The sequence below is a fragment of the Notolepis coatsorum genome (genome assembly GCF_963971535.1).
Source record: "Notolepis coatsorum genome assembly, chromosome: 17".
Lineage (NCBI taxonomy): Eukaryota > Metazoa > Chordata > Actinopteri > Aulopiformes > Paralepididae > Notolepis > Notolepis coatsorum.
This window is the reverse complement of record NC_140181.1, coordinates 29,802,517-29,828,649: the sequence shown is the minus strand read 5'-3', so window position 1 is coordinate 29,828,649 and position 26,133 is coordinate 29,802,517. Positions and strand designations below refer to the sequence as shown.

General features: G+C 44.3%; 1 protein-coding gene across 1 annotated transcript in view; it reads left to right on the top strand.

Moving 5' to 3' along the window:
• Positions 1-23,623, top strand: part of oprl1 (opiate receptor-like 1) — a gene marked incomplete at both ends in the record, with an annotated part of 245,246 nt that extends 221,623 nt beyond the window's left edge. The window contains 2 exon segments of the mRNA XM_084333251.1: positions 23,072-23,595; positions 23,597-23,623. Of these exon segments, the coding sequence (XP_084189377.1) occupies positions 23,072-23,595; positions 23,597-23,623 (551 nt within the window).
• Positions 23,624-26,133: the final 2,510 nt, after the last annotated feature.

The following is a 26,133-nucleotide window of genomic DNA, read 5'->3' as shown; positions in this document are numbered from 1 at the left end:
GTCTGGGTGCGCTCTGGGTTTTGTTTACGGTTTGCGTTTTGAGCTTGTAAGCTTGCCGTAGTCGATGATGTCACGCTCGAAATGTAAACACAGGAAGTGTTCACACGGAGACTGGAGAATGGATGTTGATATAAAGAAACAAATAACTAATAAATATGAAGTTATATTTGAACCTCTGTTGTCAAGCCTTGTCAATATAACCCACCCCCCTTTTCTCACGAATGGAACTCTGTTGTAGAGCCCGCTTTTGATCGTTTTGCAGCGTTAACAATAACGCTAAGCTAACGGCTACCGCTAGTTAGCTTTATAACCTTTTACTAGTAACATTGCTCGCATCGATTATATTGAATGTCATTGATCTACTGGTCGACCACGGCCGACTGGTTGGGCACCACTGGTCTATAGAAATAAATGCATTGAACAATGTATAGACATAGCAATGGCAAACAAAATTGCCAGGCCTAACCGCCCCCACTCAGCGCGCACCTGAGACCACCTATTTCAGCGGTCCAGGTTCAGCGCCCCCGGGGACGAATCAGCGGGGGGCGGGGACGGGGGACAGCGTTCTCACTCAGACAGACACACCATTTTCTGATGCGAGCCGGCTCTGATTCGACACAGAGCAGTGAGTGTGAAACCACCCTAAGTGTCTGTCTCTCTAGTTCTCTGCCATTTTGAATCGGTTTGCAACGCGGATTCTTGCTAAATGTTCACAGAAGGTAGTCCCACTAACTGCGCTCCAATCCATCCCAATAACATTCAGTTTTGTGGTAGATAATCCTGAGAAATAAGATAAATAAAAAAAAGTCATCCAAGTCATTTGCTGTAAAGTAGCTGGCTTGGGCTGGGTAGGGATGTTTTTAGAAATTGAAAGCCCTGTCTTTCCTTCATCATAATGACTACAACAAGATGGCCGCTCTGATTTATTTCCGGTCAATATTCGCAAGCTATTGAATAGAATTCCTAAACTGATATTTCATTAATAACACGTTAACCTATTGGTAAACAAACGTATTGTTGAAAATATACACTATGACTGCTGTTTTGACAGGATTAGGGTATTTACTCTTGGCTACATTTGAAAAGAAAACAACTTTTATACAGTCTGTAGACATGGATTTATGATGTGCCAACAGGGCTGTACCACACAAATATTCTAAATAAACGTACCCATAAAGACAGACCCTCCAAGCAGAGTCATTGACACGTTAATTAAATCCGACGGAAAGTATCAACAGAGGCCATGTGTGTCGCTCTCTTGATTCACATGCAAATTAAATGTCCCATGCAATGACCAAATTCACATGGAAACATACTATAACTGTTTGCTTTTGTAGTAAATATGTTCTTAACACATTCCTGGCCAACCACGTATATATACGTGATTGGGAGCCGGCGCTTGACGCAGTGGCGGCCGCCACTGGGGGGCGCTAGGGCGCCACCCCCCCTTCAGGCCCTGCCTGGTTATATGAGAGTAGAACAAGAAAAGGTATCTTTTTGTTTTTTGTTTTATAGCCCTATAAATAATATAAACATGTTTAAAATGAATAATATTTACTCATTTTAAGTATGTTTGTATTTCCAATGCACAATATAACGTTATTATCGCAATTAAAAAACACTCGTTTTCCAGAGCAGGAAGTGACATCACGTTTTTTTTATTTTTCCGTATTTCTCGGCCCGGGCTATACGCGATAGCGCTCTGAGTGCGCGTCACAGTTTGATCGCTGTATCCGTCACAGCCAATCAGTGCATAACGCGTTGTGCGTTGAAATATGACTATTATGTTGGAATCCGGGCGCGATTTGAAGCGGTCTAGCCAGTAGCGTCAAGAATATCTGTAGCCGCATTTCCCGGAGACGCTCTCTGATTGGCCGACGCCAGTATTTTTTTCCGTAGCAGAATTTCACAGAGACGATCTCTGATTGGCCGAATCCAATTTCTAATGTTCCAATTCTAGCTTCTAGCTTCCTAGGTTGGTTCCTAGGTTGGTCTAGGTTGTTTGTCTTAGAGCGTGCCGTGACTGCAAGTTTTTTAGACTGTTAAGCTTAGGCACTCTTTCAAAGTTGGTTAAGGTTAGTTTGTCTTAGAGCATGGCGATAGAACGCCAGGTAGTTTGCAGTCTGTTCGAGCGGAAATGAACAAAGGAATGTACTTGTTGAGTGTTGTGCTAACGAGCTAACACTTGGCTAACAAGCTATATGGCGGATTATACACGTTTATCAAGCTCTCCTGCCCTGGACGTTTCAACTAAACAGTGAGTCTCTCTCTCTCTCTCTCTCTCTCTCTCTCTCTCTCTCTCTCTCTCTGTGCTTAACGTTAACGTTTGTAAATAGTTTTTTTAGGAGCAGTACTGTTAGGCTACTGCTGGCCATTCATGAAGCGAGACATTGCTGATTGTTTATTTATTTTATAACACAAGACTATGACTACCAACTGCCTAGCCAGCCGTGTATCAATCTTGGATGCAATAATAACGTTACTTACCACACTGACTATGTCGATGGCTCATTGATTTAACTACTGCAGCTCTCTCGGATTGAAAATACGTGGATTATGGCTTGTTCAATATCGTCTATGTTTGAATGAATGAATGAATGAGAACTTTATTAACAGATTGCAGAATGGGTACAATACAGTACGGCTCAATACACACAATTGTTAAGGGGATGCAGACCAGAGAAAGACGTTTGTCTTGTTTACATCAGGGTCCCAGATTTTCGATTCATATCGATAGTTTAATAGCTAGCCTTGGCTCGTTTAACAATATGCAAAATATGTGTACAGCCCTGTACTCATACTGAAGTTATTCTTGGTATATAATAGGTCTGATTGTGTAACGAATCGATTCCACGTCGCGCTGTGTGTGAGAGAGAGAAGGAGAGAGGGAGAGATCTGCCTGTGTTTGGAGACGGGCGAGTTTTGTTTCTAACTTTTCTATTTATATATTGTGTTTCAAGTTGTGAATTAGAGTCTAGACTATACTTTATTTGACTGGTTGTGTGTTGTTGTAGTAACAGCTGAGCGACTCGTTCATAAGAGCCGATTCATTGCCGTAAGCGTGAGTCGAATCGCTCACGTCTTGCCATGAGTCTGTTGCGTGGTACAGTACTGTACTGTACATGTTTGCAAAATATTTGGTATAGCGCCCCTAGTGGCGAAGTACCCACCGGCCGCCACTGGCTTGACGGCCAACCAACATATATATACGTGTTTCTTTTATTTGCTATTGACATTCATAATTCATCGAGGCACCTTGTACATACTGTTCTGAGTGTGTCTGCGATTGCAGACGGTCAATACCGCCCCCTAACGCATTGTGGCAGCAACTGCACTACATTAGAAACGCTGTGGTTTGTTATCTGGGCCGAGCTGAGCCGCGCGGGCGGGGTTTAAATACTCCGGCGAGGTAACCTGTTTCAACGTTACATCTGTGAGGCTGCCCCTCCCCCCTCCATATGCAATGCTGTTGGACATGGCACGGACCTCCGCGCCCAGTACTTCAAATGGCGATCAGATAATTGGATAATTTTTTTTTGCATTACATCAGAGACAAGGTAAGAACACTATACTGTATATCCAATCTTGCGTTGATCTGATATTTCTTTCTCCTGCGATTGAAGCTATCTGTGTTGACTGTGTGTGGCTTTTTACCGTTGGTTGCGGTGGGGGGGAGGGGGGGGGCCCGCTCCAGGGCCCTTTTTATTCTTGCATGAGGAAGGATAATAACGATAATCTAGCGTTGATTTCAGGATGATTAGATAATCAGGCGAAAAATTACAACGTGTTTAGTGGATTCCACTAAAACGCTATTATTGCGTCTTTTCCTGGGATTACTAAGAATCACCAAAACTATACTCATATTCAAAATGGTATAAAACGGAAATATACGGATGAAAAAACAATCTATTTTGTGCATGTTGACTGGAAGCAACTCACTGACAATCGACGGGTGTATTAGACCCATAGCTATAATATAAGATATATTTTAAGCACTCGCAAGTGAACAAAGCGCCCCATTGACTTACAGCACTAGCGTTCTATACAGAAGGTAAACAGCGATGTGTTAAACATAAAAAAAATATATATACTGTATATATTTTGATCTCACGCGAAATGCCACCGGCCGAATAGTGGGCGATACTGCTGTGCACGGTCACATATATGGTTATTTAGGGGCAGTTCTGTTTGCAAATACTTAGAATTGTGCACGAGCATAGATGGTAAGAACAATTGGTGCCCCTAGATTTCAGTTCAAGGATCGAAATCATTAAGATGAACATATTACCAAGGTTACTATACCTATTTCAATCCCTACCTATATTAATACCACAAAAACAATTTAGGGAATGGGATAGACAGATATCAAGATTAATTTGGGGGGGGGGAAAGGCCAAGGATCAGATATGTGACTCTACAATTACCAAAGGAGAAAGGAGGGATGGCAGTACCCAGTTTAGAAAGCTATTACTATGCAGCACAGCTTAGAACAGTAGCATGCTGGTGCAATGTGAACTATGAGGCCAAATGGAAAGATATAGAAACCAAAAGAGAGGGATTCAAAGTGCAGGCACTGATAGGAGATAGGGAGCTGTTCAGAAGACAGGAACAACTACTAGATCCAATTACCAGATTCACTATAAACATATGGAACACAATAGTAAAGAAATACAAGCTAGAAAAAGAATCTAAGATACTGAGATGGATAGCACACGACAACAAATTCAGACCAGGGATAGAAGACCATGGGTTCAAGAGGTGGGAACGGGGGGGTATAACAGCAATGTGCACGATGACAGAAGGAGGGGAGATGCAGACTCTACAAAAATTGAAAGAAAGATACGGACTAGAGAATAGGGACCACTTTAGATATTTACAGATTAGGGACTACTATAACAAGGAAATAAAGCAAGATAGAGACAAAGAACAGAATGGGGTAATTAAGATAATGGTAAAGTCATACGAAGGACGGAAGGGGAGGGTGATATCAGCACTATATCAGGCAATAATGGACAGTAAGGGAAATACAACATTGTATGTGAAAGAAAAGTGGGAAAGAGAGTTGGAAATAGAGATAACAGAGGAGGAATGGTATGACACATGTAAGACACAACAAACAACCACAGGATCAAGGATATGGAGGGAGTTTGGGTGGAAAAATATAATTAGATACTTTATAACACCAGAAATACAGGGCAATTACACACCAGCAAAGAAAACATGTTGGAGGGAGTGTGGACAGGAAGGGGCGAACCATACACACATATTCTGGGGATGTAAGAAGATAAGGCACTACTGGGAAGAGATAGGAGGGATAATAAATGAAATAATAGTATACGAAATACCCCAGGGAGGCCAAGTGTTGTATTTGGGGAATCTGTCACAGGAAGGAATCCAAGGGGAAGACAAATATTTGATTAAGATATTGATAGTGGCAGCCAAGAAAGCTTTAACTAAACTGTGGTACAAGGTAGAAGTGCCGACAAAGGATCAATGGATAGAGTTGGTAGAGGGGATACAGGAAATGGAGAGAATCACACATCTGCTGAGGCTGCAAGAAGAAAAGTTTGAATGGAAATGGGGAAAATGGGAAGAATACAGGAGGGGAAGTAACGACATCACAGAGGTTTGAAAAGGATACAAGGAAATTAATAAAAATGTAAATAAATAATGCAAATGTAGAATGGACCGAAGGACCCATGTCACACTTTTTATTTACTCATTTTTTGTCTATTTGTTTTAATTTATGTACTGTGTATTGTCTATGAATGTTGTCTATGTATGTTGTTGAAAAAATGAAAATAAAAATTTAAGTTTAAAAAAAAGAACAATTGGTATTTATCAACACGGAGTGTGCGTACGAGTCGGTACGACCTGTGCATGCACGGTTGATAAATCCCGATTTTTCTGTGCGTAGAGACATTCTAAATTCCGTGTGTAGGAATGAAAATAGAACACTTTATACGCATTATTGATAAATGAGGGCCCTGGACTTTTCGACTTATGACGTTTTCCCGTCGACACTTACATTTTTAACTGTACATTTTACTGTATATCTGTCTATCTATCTATTCTGAATATTAATATGAATCTGATGACGGTCAGCCAGACTGAAATGTCATGTTTGTTTTTAGTTTTTTGTACAATAAATAGTGTATTTTTTATACCAATATGAGGAGCGCATCTAAACCAATCTCTGTGTTTCCTCAGGAGATGGAAGCGTTAGGGGGGAACTTCCTATCTATCCAGTAACAACCACAGCATTCCCAGCTGCCGCACCATTAGCGGCTAATTCAGATACCTACCACCTAGTTTCCTACCCAGAAGATAACACTGCGTCTTCCTCAACTAACCAGCGGTGGTCAGAACACTGAACGTTACTGCATTACTGCCACTTAGTGGAAAGAGTGAATGGAAACAGTAACACCTCATTACAGAATGAATCAGAGCCTCTCGGTGGCGGTATACACATGAGAACAGTCAGTCTCCTCCAACACACGTTGTAGAAGAAGACAGGAAGGGTGTTGGGCGGTGAGGAACAGGTTCACCTTCTACATCTCTATGCTGTTACTGCATTCACCAGACATCACTGAGCGACCTGAAGCCAGAGGGATGGAGGGACAGATGGATGGAGCATTAGATGGATGGAGGAAAGGGGGGCTAGATAGATGGAGAGATAGAGGGATGGAGGGATGAGGGATAGATGGGTGGAGGGATAGATGGATGGAGAGATGGAGGAGATTGGCGTGGCTTGCTGTCAGAAAGGCAGGAAGGAGACAAATGAAGTGGTGGAAGAAATGAAAGAGATCTCAGAGCCTGTAGACAAGTCCTCTGGCGAGAAACACACTTGATGTGTTGATGTGTGGAGAACCTGGGCTTAGAGGAAGCTGTGTATGTGTGTGAATACATCTATATACTGTATATATTAGAACTCTTTGTTTGCCAGTGTTGATGTACAATAGGGGTGTGTGTGTGTGTGTGTGTGTGTGTGTGTGTGTGTGTGTGTGTGTGTGTGTGTGTGTGTGTGTGTGTGTGTGTGTGTGCGTGCGTGCGTGTGTGTGTGTGCGTGCGTGCGTGCCATGCTGCCTGATGCTGTGAACAATGTTGTGTTATCAGAGCAGTGTGGTGTTTGGGACCGTGATGTTGTAGTTGTAGAAGAGAGAGAGAATGGGAGAGAGGGGGCGGGAGAGAGAGGTACTGTGTAGTTCTTTGAAGGTGTGGGGACTGGGGCGGATGGGAAAAACATTTCGGATGAAAGAGAGGGAGAGGGAGAGCGAGATGAAGGAAGGGATCAAAAACAAAGATGGAGAGCAACAAAGGGATCGAGAGAGGGGGGATGGATAGAGAGAGATGGAGAGAGAGAGGGAGGGAGAGAGAAAGAGAGGGAGAGAGATGAAGGAAGGGGGGTGGATGGGAGGGGAAGAATAAGGGATGAAAATAGAGAAAAATAGAGAGGGAGGGAGAGAGAAAGAGGGGGAGAGAGATGAAGGAAGGGGGTGGATGGGAGGGGAAGAATAAGGGATGAAAATAGAAAAATACAGAGAAAGAGAGAAAAAGAGATGGAGAGGGAGAACGGGGTGGACAGGAGGGGAAATAATTAGAGACGAGAAGGAGAGTTATGGGAGCAGTGCAGGGAGTGTGGACAGAGAGAGAGAGGGACAGACAGGATGAGGGGAGTGTATGGACAGAGAGAGAGAGGGACAGACAGAGAGGATGAGGGGAGTGTATGGACAGAGAGAGAGGGACAGACAGAGTTGATGAGGGGAGTGTGTGGACAGAGAGAGAGAGAGAGGGACAGACAGAGTTGATGAGGGGAGTGTGGGACAGAGAGAGAGAGGGACAGACAGAGAGGATGAGGGGTGTGTGGACAGAGAGAGAGAGGGGGACAGACAGAGAGGATGAGGGGAGTGTATGGACAGAGAGAGAGAGGGACAGACAGAGTTGATGAGGGGAGTGTGTGGACAGAGAGAGAGAGAGGGACAGACAGAGTTGATGAGGGGAGTGTGTGGACAGAGAGAGAGAGGGACAGACAGAGTTGATGAGGGGAGTGGGTGGACAGAGAGAGAGAGCTGGAGCTCCGGTTCAAGCTCCAGCTCCGTTCTGGAGCCTCTGAATCTTGGTGCTCCCTGGCGAACCAGCCCGCGTTTACACCTATTTAAGCAGAACCAACGTTCCACCGTCATCAACGGGGGCCATTACTCAGGCCGAGGTAAACACAACCATATGGCTACGACAGTGGCAGAATGTGCCGTATATATAAAACAGCTTCAGAGGTTTGGCATTGCACCATGCTGGTCCACTCAACAGGTAGCGGTTTCAAAATGAGATTTGATTCAAATGTATTGTCATTATACAGCACAAGTACAATACACCATCAAACCAGAGTGGATAAATTAATTAACGTTAAATAAAATAGAAAACTTGTGTAACCGAGAGATTTGAATCTGGGACCATAGGATCCACAGGCAGCTGCATTAACCAGTTGAGCTAAACGGTGCAACGTTAACTGTGACCGACTAATCCATAGTCACTTGTCAAGAGCCAATTGCGCTTGTCGTCCAGTATTGGCATTAATAAATCAGATGTCATGCTAATATGTCATGTTCTACAGTAGGACTTACTACTATGATAGTATGATACCCATTAAAACAAGTCATTCGAATAATAGAAGCCTATGTGCGTGTGTGTTTTTGTGTGTGCACTCGCGCGCTGAGACTCGCTAAGCCTTTCTCCATGCATATTTATTTCTGGAGAATTTCTTTATCCACTCTGGTTGGATGGTGTATTGTACTTGTGCTGTATTATAACAATACATTTGAATCTAATCTCGTTTTGAGATCAGTCGCAAATCGCTTCCTGTTGAATGGATCGATTGAGTGCAATGCCGACCCTCTACTTTCCCCCGTTTACACTTGTCTTCACAGCCTAGAATATGACACGCCCACTGATGATGTCACGGTTCGCAAGGAAAAACTAAACATTTTCGGTTCCAGCTGAGCACCGATTTTTCACATTCCGAACCAATTATTCCCGGTGTGAACGCGCCGGCCGGTTCGAAATTACATTCGAGAACCGGCCAGCACGGAGCCCGGCCGGTGTGAAAGGCCTAAGAGAGAGAGGGACAGACAGAGAGGATGATGTGTGGACAGAGAGAGAGAGAGAGAGAGAGAGAGAGAGAGAGAGAGAGAGAGAGAGAGAGAGAGAGAGAGAGAGAGAGAGAGAATGAGGGGGGTGTGTGGACAGAGAGAGAGGGGGACAGACAGACAGCGAGGATGAGAGAAGTCTGTGGACAGAGAGAGATAATTAAGGACAGTGACACCAATGGCATAATTTCAGGAATGGGTGTCGCCGGGGCGACGTAGCTGAGATTGCGCTCGTCACCAATGCAAGAGGCTGCGGTCTCGACTCCCGGAGTCAGCATTGCCTGCGGCTTGGACCAGTCGTCAATTGGCAGAGGTAGCGGGTGGAAAGCCGGTGGGTGGGGATTGGACGTTGTGGACAGCGACTCCTACAGGTCGGTTGGTGCGCCTGTACAGCAGAATCAGGAAGTATCGGGGGCAGCGTGAGCCTCCCACGCGTTACTCCTCGCCACTGAGAGATTGCGTTGTACAGGTGAAAAGATGCGACAGCTGCCTCCTCATGTACCGGAGGGGACACGTGATGCAAGGCTTGGTCCTCACTGCAGCCGACCAGTGGGAGGCATAGTCTAGCAACGTTCGAGACAGGGGAGGGGAGAATTGAAGGGAGAATTGGCGAGGCGAAATTGGGATGGGAGAAAAAATAGAAATAAATAAGGAGAACAAGTGGATAAAAGAAATATTCACTCATAACAGGCTTTTAAGTGCATACATACAGTATACTAACACTGCCAGGGTTAGGTGTTTGACTCCCACTGAGACAGAAGATCTGTACACTCACAGTAGAGGGATGTGGATAAAACATGAACCTGTTCTCTTGTCCTCCTGTGTGAGTCACAGTATTTTGTATAACCTCAGGTTTTTGACACTGGCGTTGTTGCATATGATCACTGACTGACTGTAGATCTTTATTTTCCGAGTATATTTCTCCCACTCTCCTTATCTCTTCTCTGCTCCTCCTCTCTCCTCTCCCTCCTGTATAGTGGTGCTCATGACCTTTATCACAACAGTATAACATATTACAGATATTCCTCTCCTCTCCTCTCTTCTCCTCTCCACTACAGTAGACCTGATGCTTATCCCTGGATTACTATAGAAACTATCATCATGGATCACCAACTTCTCATTTACAGTAGCTGTGTCTGGGGTGGAAGGTCCGTCCTTCCACTGTTGTCATGACTTTACCTCCATCGTCCAGCTATAACGTGTTAAATCAAGGCCTATAGATTCTCTCTTTGCACCTCATCTCATCCCCCCTCTCCTCCTGTATGTGTGTATTGTATCATAATCATTACCAGGCCCTCCTAGCTATTAAATGTTATTGTATAGTGCGCTTCATCGCTCTCTGCTCAGCCATCGCTCCTCTCCTACAGCTTCCCAGGCATGGAGTGAATCGTGATTTTCTTTTCCCTAAAGGACCCTCTATCCCTCTTGTGAATCGTTCTCTCTCTCTTGTCATTATTCATTCTATCTCGGAGGTAAAGAGAGTATTGCTTGTTTTATCTGGTAACTATGGCGTTACTGTAGGTGTAAAATATAGTATTCGTTTTGATTCCTCACCTCTGACCCTACAAGCGGAGCCTGGGTCTGGGTTCAATGATGCAATTTGTATTCACCTTGTGTTTCTAGGCAACAAGGACACCCCTAGCTAACCGCTTTTTGTAATTCCACTTCCCACATCTGTGTGACACAGTCTACAGAGAGACAAATGTATCTACACATGTATATATTACCCCTCGAGGTCCATCAATGTTGAATGAGCAAACCACTTGTTGTTTTCCTTCACAATTACCTTTGTTACAAGGAGAATAAGCAAGTTTTGTCCATTCAAACATTAGTTTAAATTAGATAAAAATATTTTGTCATTATACAGCATATATATATATTATATATACAGTCTTTTTTTTTGATCCACTTTTTCTCCCATTTTTCTATATTTTCTCCCATCCCAATTTCGTATCATCCAATTCAACCCTCCCCTGTCACGAACGCTGTTTCTTGCCTCCCACAAGCCGGCTGCAATGTGGACTAAGTCATACATAGCACAAGTCCCCTCCGGTACTTGAGGTAACAGCAGTCGCATCTTTTCACCTGCGCAGCTCGATCTCTCGGTGGCGAGGAGTAACGCGTGGGAGGCTCACGCTGCCCCCGACACTTCCTGATTCTACTGCGCAGGCGCACCAACCGACCTGTAGGAGTCGCTGTCCACAACGCCCGATCCCCACCCATCAGTTTCCCACCCTCTAATACTGCCAATTGTATTAGTACGGACGACCAGCCAAACTGAAAACAATGTGGAGAGCTGGATTCGAACACGCGAACCCAGCGTGCCTTGCCCACTACACCACCTAGCCGCCCCATTATATATACAGTCTTATTGTACATGACTATCCTACATACATATGGGTAGACTATAGTTATATTATAGATATAGATATATTATACTATATATATCCTGCTGAACTTGGAAGTGCTGTATGGCTGTAAGAGGAGAAGAGGAGAAACACATCAAGGACACAGATGAGTGCCAGGTGTCCCCTCTCTCTTCGCCTGGTAGAAATACATCAAGGACACAGATGAGTGCCAGGTGTCCCCTCTCTCTTCGCCTGGTAGAAATACATCAAGGACACAGATGAGTGCCAGGTGTCCCCTCTCTCTTCACCTGGTAGAAATATATCAAGGACACAGATGAGTGCCAGGTGTCCCCTCTCTCTTCGCCTGTTAGAAATACATCAAGGACACAGATGAGTGCCAGGTGTCCCCTCTCTCTTCACCTGGTAGAAATACATCAAGGACACATATGAGTGCCAGGTGTCCCCTCTCTCTTCGCCTGGCACATACAAACACAAAATATGAACAAACATTGAACAGAGATAATTCCCTTAAAGGTCCACAATTGTTCACTTTTGGGCAATTTTACACAAGTCCTGTGAGTCTATGAAACACATCTGTAAGCTTTTTTCAATACAATTCATTGTTTTGCATTTTTAATCAAGTACTTTGGTGCACCACTTTCTGCCCTTTCAAAGTACAAGCTGTTTTTGGCTGGGCTCCACCCATACTCGCAATGCGCTTTGACTGACCCACCTGCACTATAGCCTAGCTAAGAGATGGCAGATATGCTAGCACGGAAGAACACCGCAAACGGAGAAACGCTACAGTAAAATAGTAACGTTAATAGGCTACACCATTGACACATGTGCAGACAGTTGACAGTTGCTGAGTGAAATGAAATGCATAGGACGGTCACACACACACACGGAGCACAGATGAACTCCGCAAACACTAACGTTAATACACTATTGACACAAACGGATGAATGAACGAGGTCCTACTGCTAATGAACTAATTACGACTTATGTACTTACTGATTCGACTTTCTTTCGGTCCCGCAGACTTGGTACAGGCTAGCTCCGTTCTTTAGCAACAGTCAGGAAATCACTGCAGCATTATAAAGTCCTTGATTTTCAATGTCGTCTTTGCAAAAATCGAAAAACGAACTTGGCCCATTGCTTGTGGAGCACGATATCATTAGGAAACAAGTTCAAGGACATATTCGCTGCTTGCCCGTTTTGCTCATAATTTCAACATTATGCTAACTCTAACGGCAGAAACTGCAATTGGTACATATTTCACATTTTGTCAGTGTTGGTACAACCCCACATTGCTTGAAAACAATGCAAAACACTGGAAATGCCATTTTACAATAGGGGCCTTTAATTAAACCCTCGATGAACTTTCTTTGTAAGTAAAACAAAATGCATGCTGTTTACAAGACAGTAGTTATAGACAGGTTATAGACAACCTTGCTATAGCAAGCTGCAATATAATTCTTCTTGCTTCTTGTACAGAAACAGAAGCAGCTTTCCTATGATCAGCAGGAAGAGGATTGTTGAAGCAGTTTTCTTATCAGTTTTAGACTGATATGGTGAATGGTGATCATTATAGACATGCTGCTGCTTCCATCCCATGACAGAGTCTATCACTCTGTTCTCACATTCATTACTGGGGACACTCACTATTGTTTCCTGTACAATAAGGTTGGTTGACCTTCTCTTGAAGAGAGGACCCTATCTGACTGGCTTGTGCTTAAAGGCCCACTTGCATGTTGTATTTTTGTTCAATAAACAATGTGACTAGGCCAACGGTGACTTTCATGAAGAGGGGGGGGGAATTTTTTCGAAATTGACCCAGTTTTAGCGTTTTTATCAAACATTTTGTCCGCCCAACCACAACCACCACGCACGTGGATATTTTAATCCATGGTTCATAACGTGCGTGTGTCATCTTAATGATGACGTCACAGAAGGTACAGGGCAGCAGGGGGCCTGAGAATCACAGGCAGTAGTGGCAGGAAGCAGAGCCCTCTTGTTACTACTAGACTAGCCGAGGAGCTAGTATCTGTTTCACCTAACACTAGTGCTCCGTGATCATAGGTATTTATCTCTAAAGCTAACCACTATTTGTAAAAGCCACAACCACGTTACCATATTTGTAAATACTCATGTAAATCATTGTGTCGTTGTACATATTGTGTATATAACGTTAGTAGCTAGCTAGCTTGCTAGCCAGCATTCTCGAAACTCCTAACATGCCCCGATTTAAAATGGTTCTCTCCTCTTTGTATACCTTTGTCCTCACAAACAAAGTATTCTGCCAGGGAACTTATGGACAGTAGTAGTAGTAGTTATAAGGTGTTTGAGCTTGTAACGTTAACGTTAGTTAGCTATCGTGGTAGCCCCTCTCGTGACCGAGTGCATCAGTCATGAAAGGGGCTACTATCATATCAACATGCCGTGACGTGTAGCTTGCTAGCCGGCATGATGTGTGTGCAGTGCTTTGCCCCACAGGTCTGAGAAGAGGACCTGCACATTTGACTAGTTTCTGAAACTCTTTTACATGCCCCGATTTAAAATGGTTCACGACAGTAGACAAAATGTTAACGTTAGCCAGAGCCATATAGCCAGCTTGGTACTATGACCCGCGACAGCCCACAGACCAATAGCGCTGCTGTACTGAACAACAGGCTGCCTAGTGGTACATGTAGTTCTTTTTTTACGACATTAAAAACCTTATAACTACCTTGTTTCAACCAAAAATGCAGTTGTAGCTGGTCCATCAAAGTCTCTCCGACGATTAAACCCATTTGCGTCTTGTAAGGGGTCCATTTGGATCAAGGAAATAGCTTTCTGCACTCATCAAACTCCTTGTAGTGGATGAGAAGTAGGGGAAAGTTACCTGCAGTGACGTTACGGCCCCGATAGCATCTGATGTTATTCGTGCGTGGACATTTTTAGCCCTTTCTGAGTGGAATTTCCGGCGTCAAATGGAAAAAAATAAATAATGAAATTAGATACCAATGATGTAAACTACCCAAAATTGAAGAGTAGGGTTTAACCTGCAAGTGGGTCTTTAACACTATGGCGACCGGCGGGGCTCGGCGATTTAGGCCTCAGAGGACAGCGGATTGTAAACAAACCAATGTACTTTCTAAGAGCTTTATATATCATTTATAGTATTGCTATCTGTCCATTCTCATTGTCACTTGAGTGCATAAACCGTGCCTTCATAATGGCTTAAAGAAAATAAAAATCCATCGGTTGGTTGTCATTTTATAGCGTCATGAATATAAGGTATATCGCGCTTTTAGTCTAGGCTTTTCTGCAGGAGGCTGCAAAATAGGCTAAACGTTGGCGCCGTTATATCAAACGCCATTTCTGCTGTATATATACGAATGAAATAAAAAAACTGCGTAGCATCCGGACTATTACAGAGCATCTATGGATGAAATGGGGGCGGCGGGGAACGCCGATTACTATTATTGATCAGCAATACAGTGTGCGTTCAATATAGCATTTTCATTGACCGATCACGTTACGTTATAAAACAATGTCCAATCCAACTGTAATTTGGGGTAATATTATCCTACCGTCAGGCCATGTGATCGCCGGCAGCATTTCCTCACCAGTCATCGGATTCTGGTAGATCGATATGCACATTGGCTAATCATAAATCCTATTATTCCACGCTGAAAGAAACGCTCGCCAAGCTGATCCAAGATGGAGGATGTTCGGCTGGGATCAAGGATCTATGATCCGCCCACAGAACTGTACTTGAATTTTTTTTTAAATTCACATAATGATACTGCAGTGGAGCGATGGCGCCCCTAAGCGGGTCTGGCCGGTACTGCATGTTTCGAAAATCAAATATGTGAAAAGATGTTGGTAGTGGATCGGGTACCTAAGAAGCGTTATAAATATGAAATAAAACAATAACAACTCGTCACGTATATACTCGTGGCTCTGGTCCACAACGCTCTTTTTCGAAACACGTATATACTCGTTCTCGGACGCCATAGTGTTAAGGCTCCTCCAGCTTGTTCTGAGCATGGAAGGTCTGCCTTTTCTGTTGATGCTCTTGACTCATGGAACATCCTTCAATGTACTTTAAATAACCCTCCAGAGTCTGAGCTCTAGAGCTCCGCCTCCCTAAGAAATTTCACTATTTAATTGTTTTACATAATATGAAACTACATGAACGTTTTTAATCAATGTCCTATGAAACATTCTGGTAAAATCCTTACCAAGTCGGGGCACAGGGATTTGAAAGGATTCAGTGAATTCCAGCAATTTGATAAGAGAACTACACTCCCTCCCAGAATGCAATGTGATGTCAATGTCACTAGACCAATTCACACCTGGAACAAAGTTTATAGTTTATAGTCTGTTGTTCCTTTTGTTATTCCAATGACTGGGCCCAGGCAGGCCTACAGCGACACACACTTTGATGCCATGTACATTGTACACACACTAGATAGATCGAGGTTTACCTGAATACATTAGATATATATATAGATATATAATAGTATAGTAATATAATATATAATATAATAGATAGATAGAGATAAAGAAAGAATGAAAGAGAGAGAGAGATACAGAGATATAGACAGAGAGAGAGACATTTATAATAATTATTATTATTAAATAGAATACATTTCTATAGGCTTGCCGTGGTAATAATAATAGTAATAATAATGCATTCTATTTATAAGGCGCCTTTCAAGGCACTCAGGGACGCCGTACAACAATTTAAAAACAGTTAAATTCATAATCACAGTACATTAAAATAAGAAAAGAAATATATATAAAAAGGTGGGTTTTGAGGTGGGTTTTAAAAGAAATTATGGAGTCAATGTTCCTGATGTCGGGGGGAGGGAGTTCCAGAGGCGGGGGGCAGAGCAGCTGAAGGCTCTTGACCCCATGGTGGACAGACGGGCTGGGGGGACGGTCAGGTTGATGGAGGAGGCAGACCTGAGGGACCGGGTGGGAATGTTGATATGAAGGAGGTCGAACAGGGCCCCGTTCCCCATACCTGGATAACTGAGTTAGCCGGATAACTTTCGGTGAAGTCTGACTTAAGCCGGACTTTCCGGTTCCCCGAACCTGGATTGTCCAAATCACCATGACAACAGATCCAAAAGTTTGAGCCTGGTCGAAAGCAGGGTTTAAGTTCAAGTTAGCCGGATGAACCATCGCCACGCCCCCGCAAAGAAGTGACAGCCCGTTTCCTGAAATTATTCCCACAGTCTAGGATCTGCGTTATACCATTCTGAATTACGTTTTTGTGCTCCATTCTTCCAGAGGGGTCTTTTGAAATGTAAAATAGACCCAAAATGCTGATACTAAATTCACTTTGTCCTAAATAATGCACGTTATATACCGTGGCGCTCGCTCGGTGCGATGTACACATTATGTGGTTATTTTAATTGTAACTGGGATTAAGATGTCTGATGAGATGCGCTGTTTGACGGATTTGAGAAATTGAATGAGCCGTTGACGTCACATTAATGAATGAGCATAAAGTAAATGTACATAAAATACTTCATTCAAAATAAAGAATATTCTAAACACGGGTCTCTCGTTCATTAATGTATAAACAATGAATTTATCCCATCTGGCACAGTGGCGCAGCGGTAGTGCTCAATCCTGGCAACCCGGCGACCGGTGTTCGAAACCCCGTGTTTCCAATATAATTTTTTGGAATATAATATTAATGATTATACGCCAAAGTAGCCTAGTTTTAAGTTAAAATATTATAAATCTACATGCATTGAGGATGTCATTCTTTATATAGCTCTCAACGTGCACCAAATTGAATTATTCCTACATCGCAAAAAGAAGGGAAAGACTAGGTTTCGAACCCCGGTCGTCTGCGTGAAAGTCAAAAGAAGAACCCGTTACACCACAGTGGAGATAAGTAAAAGATCGACCTTACATCAATCAATGGGTAAGAGAGCCGTATCGTTATTCTGTATAACAGTTTAACTAATTATTTTCGCTAGCAAGATCTCATTTGATTATTCAATCCAGCAGGCAAGTTTAAAGAAATATAATCTGATTGATTGAGGTAATGAGGGACTTAAAATTAGCCTATAGATAACGCATTTAACTTGTCGGCGAGGCGATTGAGCCGTACTGCAATATGTTAATAAAGTTTTAAATCAATTGATCAATCAATGCCGCTAGAGAATCAGGATCTCTGCTATCGATACGTGCTGGCTTTTCAACTGGAGCGGCCGCGCGCACTTATCCTGGGTCTCAAGTCTGGGTTGAGTTAACGAGACTGAATCCACCTTCGAGGAACAGGAAAATCCCGGCTTCAAACATCGGGTTAACTGAATCTGGATAATGACATCTTGATCGACTTAGTTGAACCAGGTACGGGGAACAGGGCCCAGGTATGGAGGGGCGAGGTTGTGAATGGCCTTGTATGTATGGAGGAGGATCTTGTAGTCTATGCAGAGTTTAATGGGAAGCCAGTGTAGTTGGCGTAGGACGGGGGTGATGTGACTGATGACAGGGGTTCTGGTGATTATGCGGGCAGCAGCGTTCTGGACCAGTTGGAGCTTATGAGACCAAAGAGAAGAGAGTTGCAGTAATCTAAGCGGGAAGTGACGAGGGAGTGGACCAGGATTGCGGCGCTGTTGGGAGTGAGTGAAGGGCGGAGGCGGTTGATGTTGCGAAGGTGGAAGTAGGCGGACCGGATGATGTTATTGATGTGGGAATGGAATGATAGGGTGCTGTCGAGGACGACACCCAGACTCTCGACCTGGGGGGAAGGGGAAACCAAAGAGTTGTCTATGGTGAGGGTGAAACTGGGGTGCTTGGTGAGTGTGGACTTGGAGCCAATGAGGACTACCTCTGTTTTGCCACTGTTTAATTTCAGGAAATTTGAGGTGAACCAGGATTTGATTTCCTGTAGACAGGCACAGAGGGAAGAGGGAGGGAGGGTGGAAGTGGGTTTGGAGGAAACATAGAGCTGGGTGTCGTCCACGTAGCAGTGGAAATTGATGCTGTATTTGCGGAGAATCCGACAGAGTGGGAGGAGGTAGATAATGAAGAGGATAGGGCCAAGGACAGAGCCCTGGGGAACACCGGAGGAGAGGGGGGATGGATGGGATGTGAATGATTTTAGCTGAATGAACTGAGTACGGCCAGAGAGATATGAGTGGAACCAGTCTAGGGATGTGTGGGAGATTCCAATGGAGGCTAGTCGGTTAAGGAGGGTGGAGTGAGATATGGTGTCAAATGCGGCGCTTAGATCGAGGAGGATGAGGATGGATAATAGTCCGGAGTCAGCTGCCATCAGTAGGTCATTTGTGATTTTGAGGAGGGCTGTTTCTGTGCTGTGACGGGGGCGAAAACCAGATTGGAACTGTTCATAGAGGTTATTGTTGGAGAGGTGAGTCAGTGATACTGGTGTCATTCTGTGTTCAGGCATTCACTGAGTAAATGAATTGCCTAGTGCCCCTTTAACAACTTATAGGCTTGGTAAGTTTCAGTTTCACTTCTAGAGAGGATTTAACTTCACAAGACTGAATACTAGAGAACAGATGACATGTTACAACAATGGCAGAGGATTATTTGGATTTAAACACAGTAGCAGTTCAACTGGAGAGGAGCTCAGATGATCTGTCCGGAAAAGTATGTAAGCTATTGCTTTTTTTTCTCTCTATCAGCTGTGAGAGAATGTCCGCGGGGCCGCACACAGGAGATAGTTGGCGTGTGTTGGTGACACACATACACAACGACTGCAAAAAGTCGAGTCCCGTGGATATTATTGCAAGAGACATACATACATATTATGAAAGGCCAATCTGTTGTTTAGAATTTGGATGGGGGGTAGGCTCTGATACCTTTCACCTCTGCGGGGTCGAACACCTTTTCACAGCGCACACGCCGCTCTTGTGTGTGTTCGCGCGTGCGCGTATGTGCATTTCTTGATGCGATGTAGTTCTCTGGCAAACGGAGATAATTACAATGATACCATCTACCAAGAATTAAACATATTTACAAGTCGTATTAAGTTTAGCAAGTAAGGAGTGTCACGTTTTAGACTCTGATACGCGAAAGTTGTAATAAGATATTTAAAGATAAAAGAGACTAAACACTTTTGAGGGTATTTATTATAAAAAGTGAATAAGCAAGGTATAAAAAGTGAATAAGCAAGGTACAATTGAAATCTAGTTGGTACAACCGGCCGGTCGTGTAGAAAAGAAAAAACAGTCAAGCCATTGTAGTCTAGTCAGTGAAGTCCAGTCCGTCCAGCAGTCTCGTCCGTGGAGTCCAGTCAGTCCGTCCAGTCAGTGAAGCAGTGTCCTGTGGAAGTCAAAGCAGAGAAGAAGTCCTCCTTCCCTGTCAGGGTGCTCTTTATTAGCGATCCCATAGTCCAGTGTGTATGTGGTCTCTGTCTTGAGTGAACGTCGTGTGTCTTGTGTATTTATCGATAACGATCTGTGATTGATGGAGAGTGTGGTATTTAACCAGTATCTGACCGGGATTTTTATAATCCTTTGGGCGGTCGTATATTTAGCGCTAATGGACTTAAGTGGTGATCTGGTCTGGAGCTTGCCAGATGCTGCAGTGTCCAGCGTGGTTTACTTGTGGCATTTGTGAATTATTTGATCTGGGCTTATCTGGTGAGATCCCTCACCAAAGGGTAATGTGTGGAGTAAGAGAGAGAGAGAGAGAGAGAGAGAGAGAGAGAGAGAGAGAGAGAGAGAGAGAGAGAGAGAGAGAGAGAGAGAGAGAGAGAGAGAGAGAGAGAGAGAGAGAGAGAGAGAGAGAGAGAGAGAGAGAGAGAGAGAGAGAGAGAGAGAGAGAGAGAGAGAGAGAGAGAGAGAGAGAGAGAGAGAGAGAGAGAGTGAAGGGGGAGGGCGAGGGAGCGGGGGAGAGGCTTGGGGCCTTGTGTGTGTGTGAGTGTGTCAGAAGGTCAGAGTGTGTATCTGTATGGGGAGAGGAATAGAGAGATCCCTTTGTGTGAGGAATGTCTGCTATATCATATTTCATCAGGAAACATATAACATCTCAAAGCACTCGAAAATGTAATTTTTCTATTTTTACCGATTTCTGAAAAGAGGTACTTTTTGAGCATTTGGGAGACATTCTAAATCCTTTTGTTCTCCGCCCACGGGCAGTTCAAAGCCATGATCACTAACCACTGTGTAAGTAGTTTGTGACTACTTTAGCTGATTTTCTTTGTTTTTATCTTGTTGTTACTACTTTTAATTGTCTTATGTATTCGTAACTCTGTTTACTCAACATCACTGTAAATTAGTGCATCCTCAATGGTCTTTGAGTTTTAAGTAAATGTTTGATGTTGATGTAGAGCTGCCGCGGTATTGATATTTTCCTTACCGCACAGATTTGCGAAATATTTCCTACCGCCGCGGTTATTACCGCACAGTGCGCACAAAAAAAGAAAAAAAAGTTTGAATGCATTTTTTTTTTTTTAGTAGTCTACTCTTATAGCCTGCCTCTAGTCTAATGGCGCTTTTCCACTGCATAGTACCTACTCGACTCGACCCGCTTTAGGCACCTGGTACTTCGTTCCTTTTCCACTGCAGCCAGGTACTACTCCGTTTGTCTCCGTGTGGGGATGCAGGCGGGGCCGCTCGCTTGTGTACACTGAAAGCTCCGTGTCCGAGGGCTTGCAGCAAGCCAGAGTTTAACACAGTTTAAATCAATCAATCAATAACAACATTAACCATACTCTCGTTGCGTCTATTCTGCCAAAGCTAACGTTACCTCTCATTGTGTATTCTACCAAGCAACCCGGGTTTAACGTTACCTCTCGTGTATATCGGCTGACGGTAGTATTAGGCTAATAACAACAACAAACTTAACACATCAGCGATCTTGTTGTGACACTAAACTCTCCGCTCGGTGGTAAATTGGGTTGATGTCGGTTTTGTTTCATCAATAAATAAGGCAGAATACACAGTGAATCCATAATTTTTTGTTTATTGCACTTGGTTCTGTCGCAAACAAATCCTGAATGAAATGCATCCTTAGCGAGGCAGTAAAGATGGCGGCGTTCTGTTTTTGTTCAGAGCCTCCAAACTGTGACGCGTCTCTCTTCTGACCAGTCAGTGGTCTGCAATGTTTCACATGACTTTTCTGGTACCACTTCTACCCAATAGGGTCGCTTGGAACCGAGTAGGGTATATCTGCAAAGCCGCAAGCCAACTTTATTATTATGATAAAAAAACAGCGGTGACGCGGTATTCAGCCTAACTCTGCGGTGAGCGTGATGCAACAGCGATACCGCGGTAATGCGGTTATCGCGGCAGCTCTATGTTGATGATGATGATTTATTCAGTTTGAGATTATCCACAATAGCTAGCATCTGTGTCATGAAGTTCAGCAGAAGGGTAAAGTGAATAGCCTGGTTTCATTCACATCCAGCCTACAGCACACAATTCAAAAGCAGAGGAGTGATTCCAAGGTATATAAAGATATACTGTAAAATATGCCATGCTAGCTAACAGGGATATGTGAAATATAGAGAACTGTTTCACCGTTGTTAATAGTACCCCATGTTCCTAGGCCATCTTTCATTATTTCTCCTCTCCCTTTAGTTCATCACACTCTCTTTCTCTCTCTATGTCCCTCTCTTCTCTCCAGGCATAGAGTTATTTGTGTGTGTATGTTCGTTTGTAACACCCATTTATTGGCTTGCATTGCTGGACATTTTTCAAAATAACAAAAAAGGGATAAGTTCACCTCCTAGCAATACTGTTCTTTATTTAGATTTATTTACAATTGACTGGCAGTTTCTAGTAGTCAAATTCTTTTTTTGGTAATTATTTTGGAATTTTCCATTTTTACAGACAAACATACAAATGAAAACAACACTCATGAATAAAAATAACAAATAACCAAAAACAAAAACAGGCATTCAATTGTTTCAATTCAAACTACACAAAGTATGTCCTCGTGGGCCTCACCAACTCCTGGATCTCATGGATCACATCCATCTCATGGATCTACCTCTGTCGGCACCACCTGACTCATCCACTGCCTTTTTGGTTGCCGCCCTTAATATGTAAAAAATATACTTTCCCCAAATACATTACTTTGAATTGTAATGGTACTTCTACTTCCAATACTTTTCCCATGTACTTAGGAGGGAGAATGGATGAACAATCCCAGACGATATCATAATGGTTGGCATCTTTATTCCCATATTCCCTCCAACAGTCTGCTCTTTCATCTCTATATTTTTTTGTAAGGGTGTGAGGAAGAATCTGACTGTGTTCTTCCACATCCCTCTACCTACCGCAACCTTATCGTTCTCTTCTCCCCTCAGTTCATGTCACTCTCTCCCTTTTTCTCTCCCACTCTCCTCTTTCTTATATCCCTCTCTTAACTCCTTCTTCTCTCCCACTCTCTTATCTCCCACTTTCTCCTCTCTTTCTTCTCTTCTCTCCCACTCGTACCTCTCCCTCTCTGACCTCTCCCTCTCTCTTCTCTCCCTTCCTCTCTTCTCTCCCTCTCCTTTCCCTCTTTATTCTCTCCATCTCCTCTTCCTCTCTCCCCCCCTTCTTTCTTATGTTCCTCTCTATCTTCTGTCCCTCTCTCTCTTCTCTCCAGGCGTGGAGTGCATCGTGGTCCTACCGGACCCCCGTACCTACTGGGACCCCGTCTTCGGCACCTGCGTGTTCGTGTTCTCCTTCCTCATCCCCGTGGCCATCATCAGCATCTGCTACAGCCTAATGGTCAAGCGCCTGCGTTCTGTACGTATCCTCTCCGGCTCAAAGGAGAAGGACCGCAACCTGCGCCGGATCACCCGCATGGTGCTGGTGGTCGTTGCCGCCTTCGTGGTCTGCTGGACCCCTGTGCAGATCATGGCCCTGGCCCAGAACCTGGGGTTCAACCTGGGGAGCCTCCACACCCTGGTCCTGATGCACTTCTGCATCGCACTGGGCTATGTCAACAGCAGCCTGAACCCGGTGCTCTATGCCTTTCTGGACGAGAACTTCAAGAGGTGCTTCCGGGAGTTCTGCCACCCGTCGCCGTTCCGCCTCGACACGCAGCAATCCGGCCGTATGAGGAGCATTGCCCGGGAGGTGGCAGCTGCCTACAGCTGCAAGGCCGGCGACGGTGGCGGGCTGCGCGGAGGGACGTCGAATCCCGCATGACTAGGCGTGGAGCTGCCCCTGGTGGGGGTGGACCACACGCAGAGGAGAGATCACCCGGGGGAGAGGGGGAATTCCAACACAGAGCTGACCCAGATCACGGCACTCTAGCGCCACGAGCCCCTCCGCCCACCGACTAGAAAACTGGCATGGGGCGGGGGGGAAGCCGATGGGGAGACGTGTGGTGGGAGAGGAAGTAGGGGCGGGGGTGCAGCTCAAATATGATGCCAGTGAGTGGGATAGGATTTTGTGGGAGGGAGGGTGTGATAACAAATAAACTGATGGACAGAAGGCACCCTCACAACCTTCTAGAATGTTCTAGGGTGGAGGAAGGTGTAGAGCAGGGAGGGATGAGGGTGGGGGAAATAAAATAACCTTAAACAAGAACAGGTGTAAAATAAAGCATAACTAAATCTTTTGGCTTCTGTGGGCGGATCTTTGGTTGGAAATGAAGGTGGGGTTTTGGGGGAAAGGATTTAAAGGGGCACTTCACCACCAAAAACAATGCTGATTTATTTTGCACATAATCATCATAATAATATAATACATAATAATAACATGTACAAACCTGTTTAGAGTTTTTGGACGTGTGTGAGATTATGTTAAAAATAAATCAGCATTGAGTTTTTGGTGAAGTGCCCCTTTACGTGATCTAAAGGGTGAAGGGTTTAAAACAGCATGGGGCAGGTGGTCCAAAAGTAACAAGGTGGGGGTTGAAAATTATGAGAAGAGAAAGAATATGACAAATGGGCGTGTCTTCTGGGAATCAGGAAAATGGTGCATGTGGAGGGGCAAGATGGAAACCAAAGGGTTTAGATCACAGCTGCCTCACGGACCACCACCCACCGCGCCACCCATCACACCACCCATCGGGGGCGACAGTGGCTCAGGAGGTAGAGCAGTCGTCTGTGTGAGTGAATGGGGTAAAATGTGAGGAACAAATTGTAAAGCACTTTGGATAAAAGCGCTATATAAATGTAGCCATTTACCCATCACACAACCCACCACACTACACCACCCATCACACCACACCATACCACCCACCACACCACCCGCAGCTGAACTGACATGGACAATAATGATCTTGGAAATCCCTACCACTAACCTACCCTAAATATCTGTTCTTAGCTCTGTGGATGTTGCAACAAGAGCTAAACCTGTCCTGCTCTCAGTTAGAACCTCTCTCCCATGTTGGCATGTCGGATGCTAAATCTCGGAAACCCCTCATCTCTGGGGTCAGCAGATTAGGACGTGGGGGGGGGGGAGCAATGGAGGCTAAATCCCCACTTCTTATCAGCTCTGAATTGAATGCTAAACAGAGCAGGAATGATGCAAACATGATACAGTCAGCTGTGGTGGTGGACTGCAGGAGGGAACAAGTAGAACCAATCGTGAGAAACTGAGGAAGGACACAAATCATTATAAAAGTGTGTGGAAATGTGAAATGGGGATGGGAGACGGGGAATTGAACAGCTCGACTGTGGTTGGGATGTTTGCCTTCTTGCATAGATGTATACTTCAAATCGAGTTTACCCATTAGGATGATAAAGTAAATAAATGAACATAGGATGTATAGGTAAGAGCCAAAACAAAGTTAAGGGAGGAGGGATAAAGTCAAAGTCACTATAGAGTATAGTGAAACCAAATGGAGTGTAATTTCATGGTTTGATGGCCCAACACCCTATAACGTCTATGTTTTCCTTCGTTCCGGCTGGTGGAATCATCAGGATAGTTCATAAGTGGGAAATTGGGTCTGGGTAACTACCTCTTTGAACAGTGTTTCTAAAATGAAACTATGGACTGGAACCCAAGCCTATTATGTCCCAGACTCCCCAGATTACATTACAGTAGTAATGGCAGTAATATGTTTCTCCGAGACGATATTTCTCATTGGTTGGAGCCAAATCCCAGCCAAGATAAGAACCTCAGACCTCTAATAACATACAGGAGCTGAGGGAGGAACACTTTCTGGGATGGCAGCTCAGGAAAATACTTTGAAAGATATGAGATTTAGACTGGAGACAGGGGTGTTAAGCCACTAAACCAGCATTTACAATGAACCGTGACACATGATGGAGCATGGTTAAATTAGCCTGGGTCCAAGAGCAACGACTTTGGAGTCCAAACTGAAAATATTTTAAGAAGCTGCACTGTGAAGTGCCCAAAGTGAGGGACTGGTGTTTGGCTTCTAGGGCTGATGACTGGTGTTTGGGTTCTAGGACTAAGGGCTGGTGTTTGGGTTCTACGACTGAGAACAGGTGTTTGGGTTCTAGGACTGAGGACAGGTGTTTGTGTCTAGGACAGGTGTTTGGGTTCTAGGACTGAGGATTGGCGTTTAGGTTCTAGGACTAAGGACTGGTGTGTGGGTTCTAGGACTGAGGACTGGTGTTTGGGTTCTAGGACTAAGGACTGGTGTGTGGGTTCTAGGACTGAGGACAGGTGTTTGGGTTCTAGGACTGAGGATTGGCGTTTAGGTTCTAGGACTAAGGACTGGTGTGTGGGTTCTAGGACTGAGGA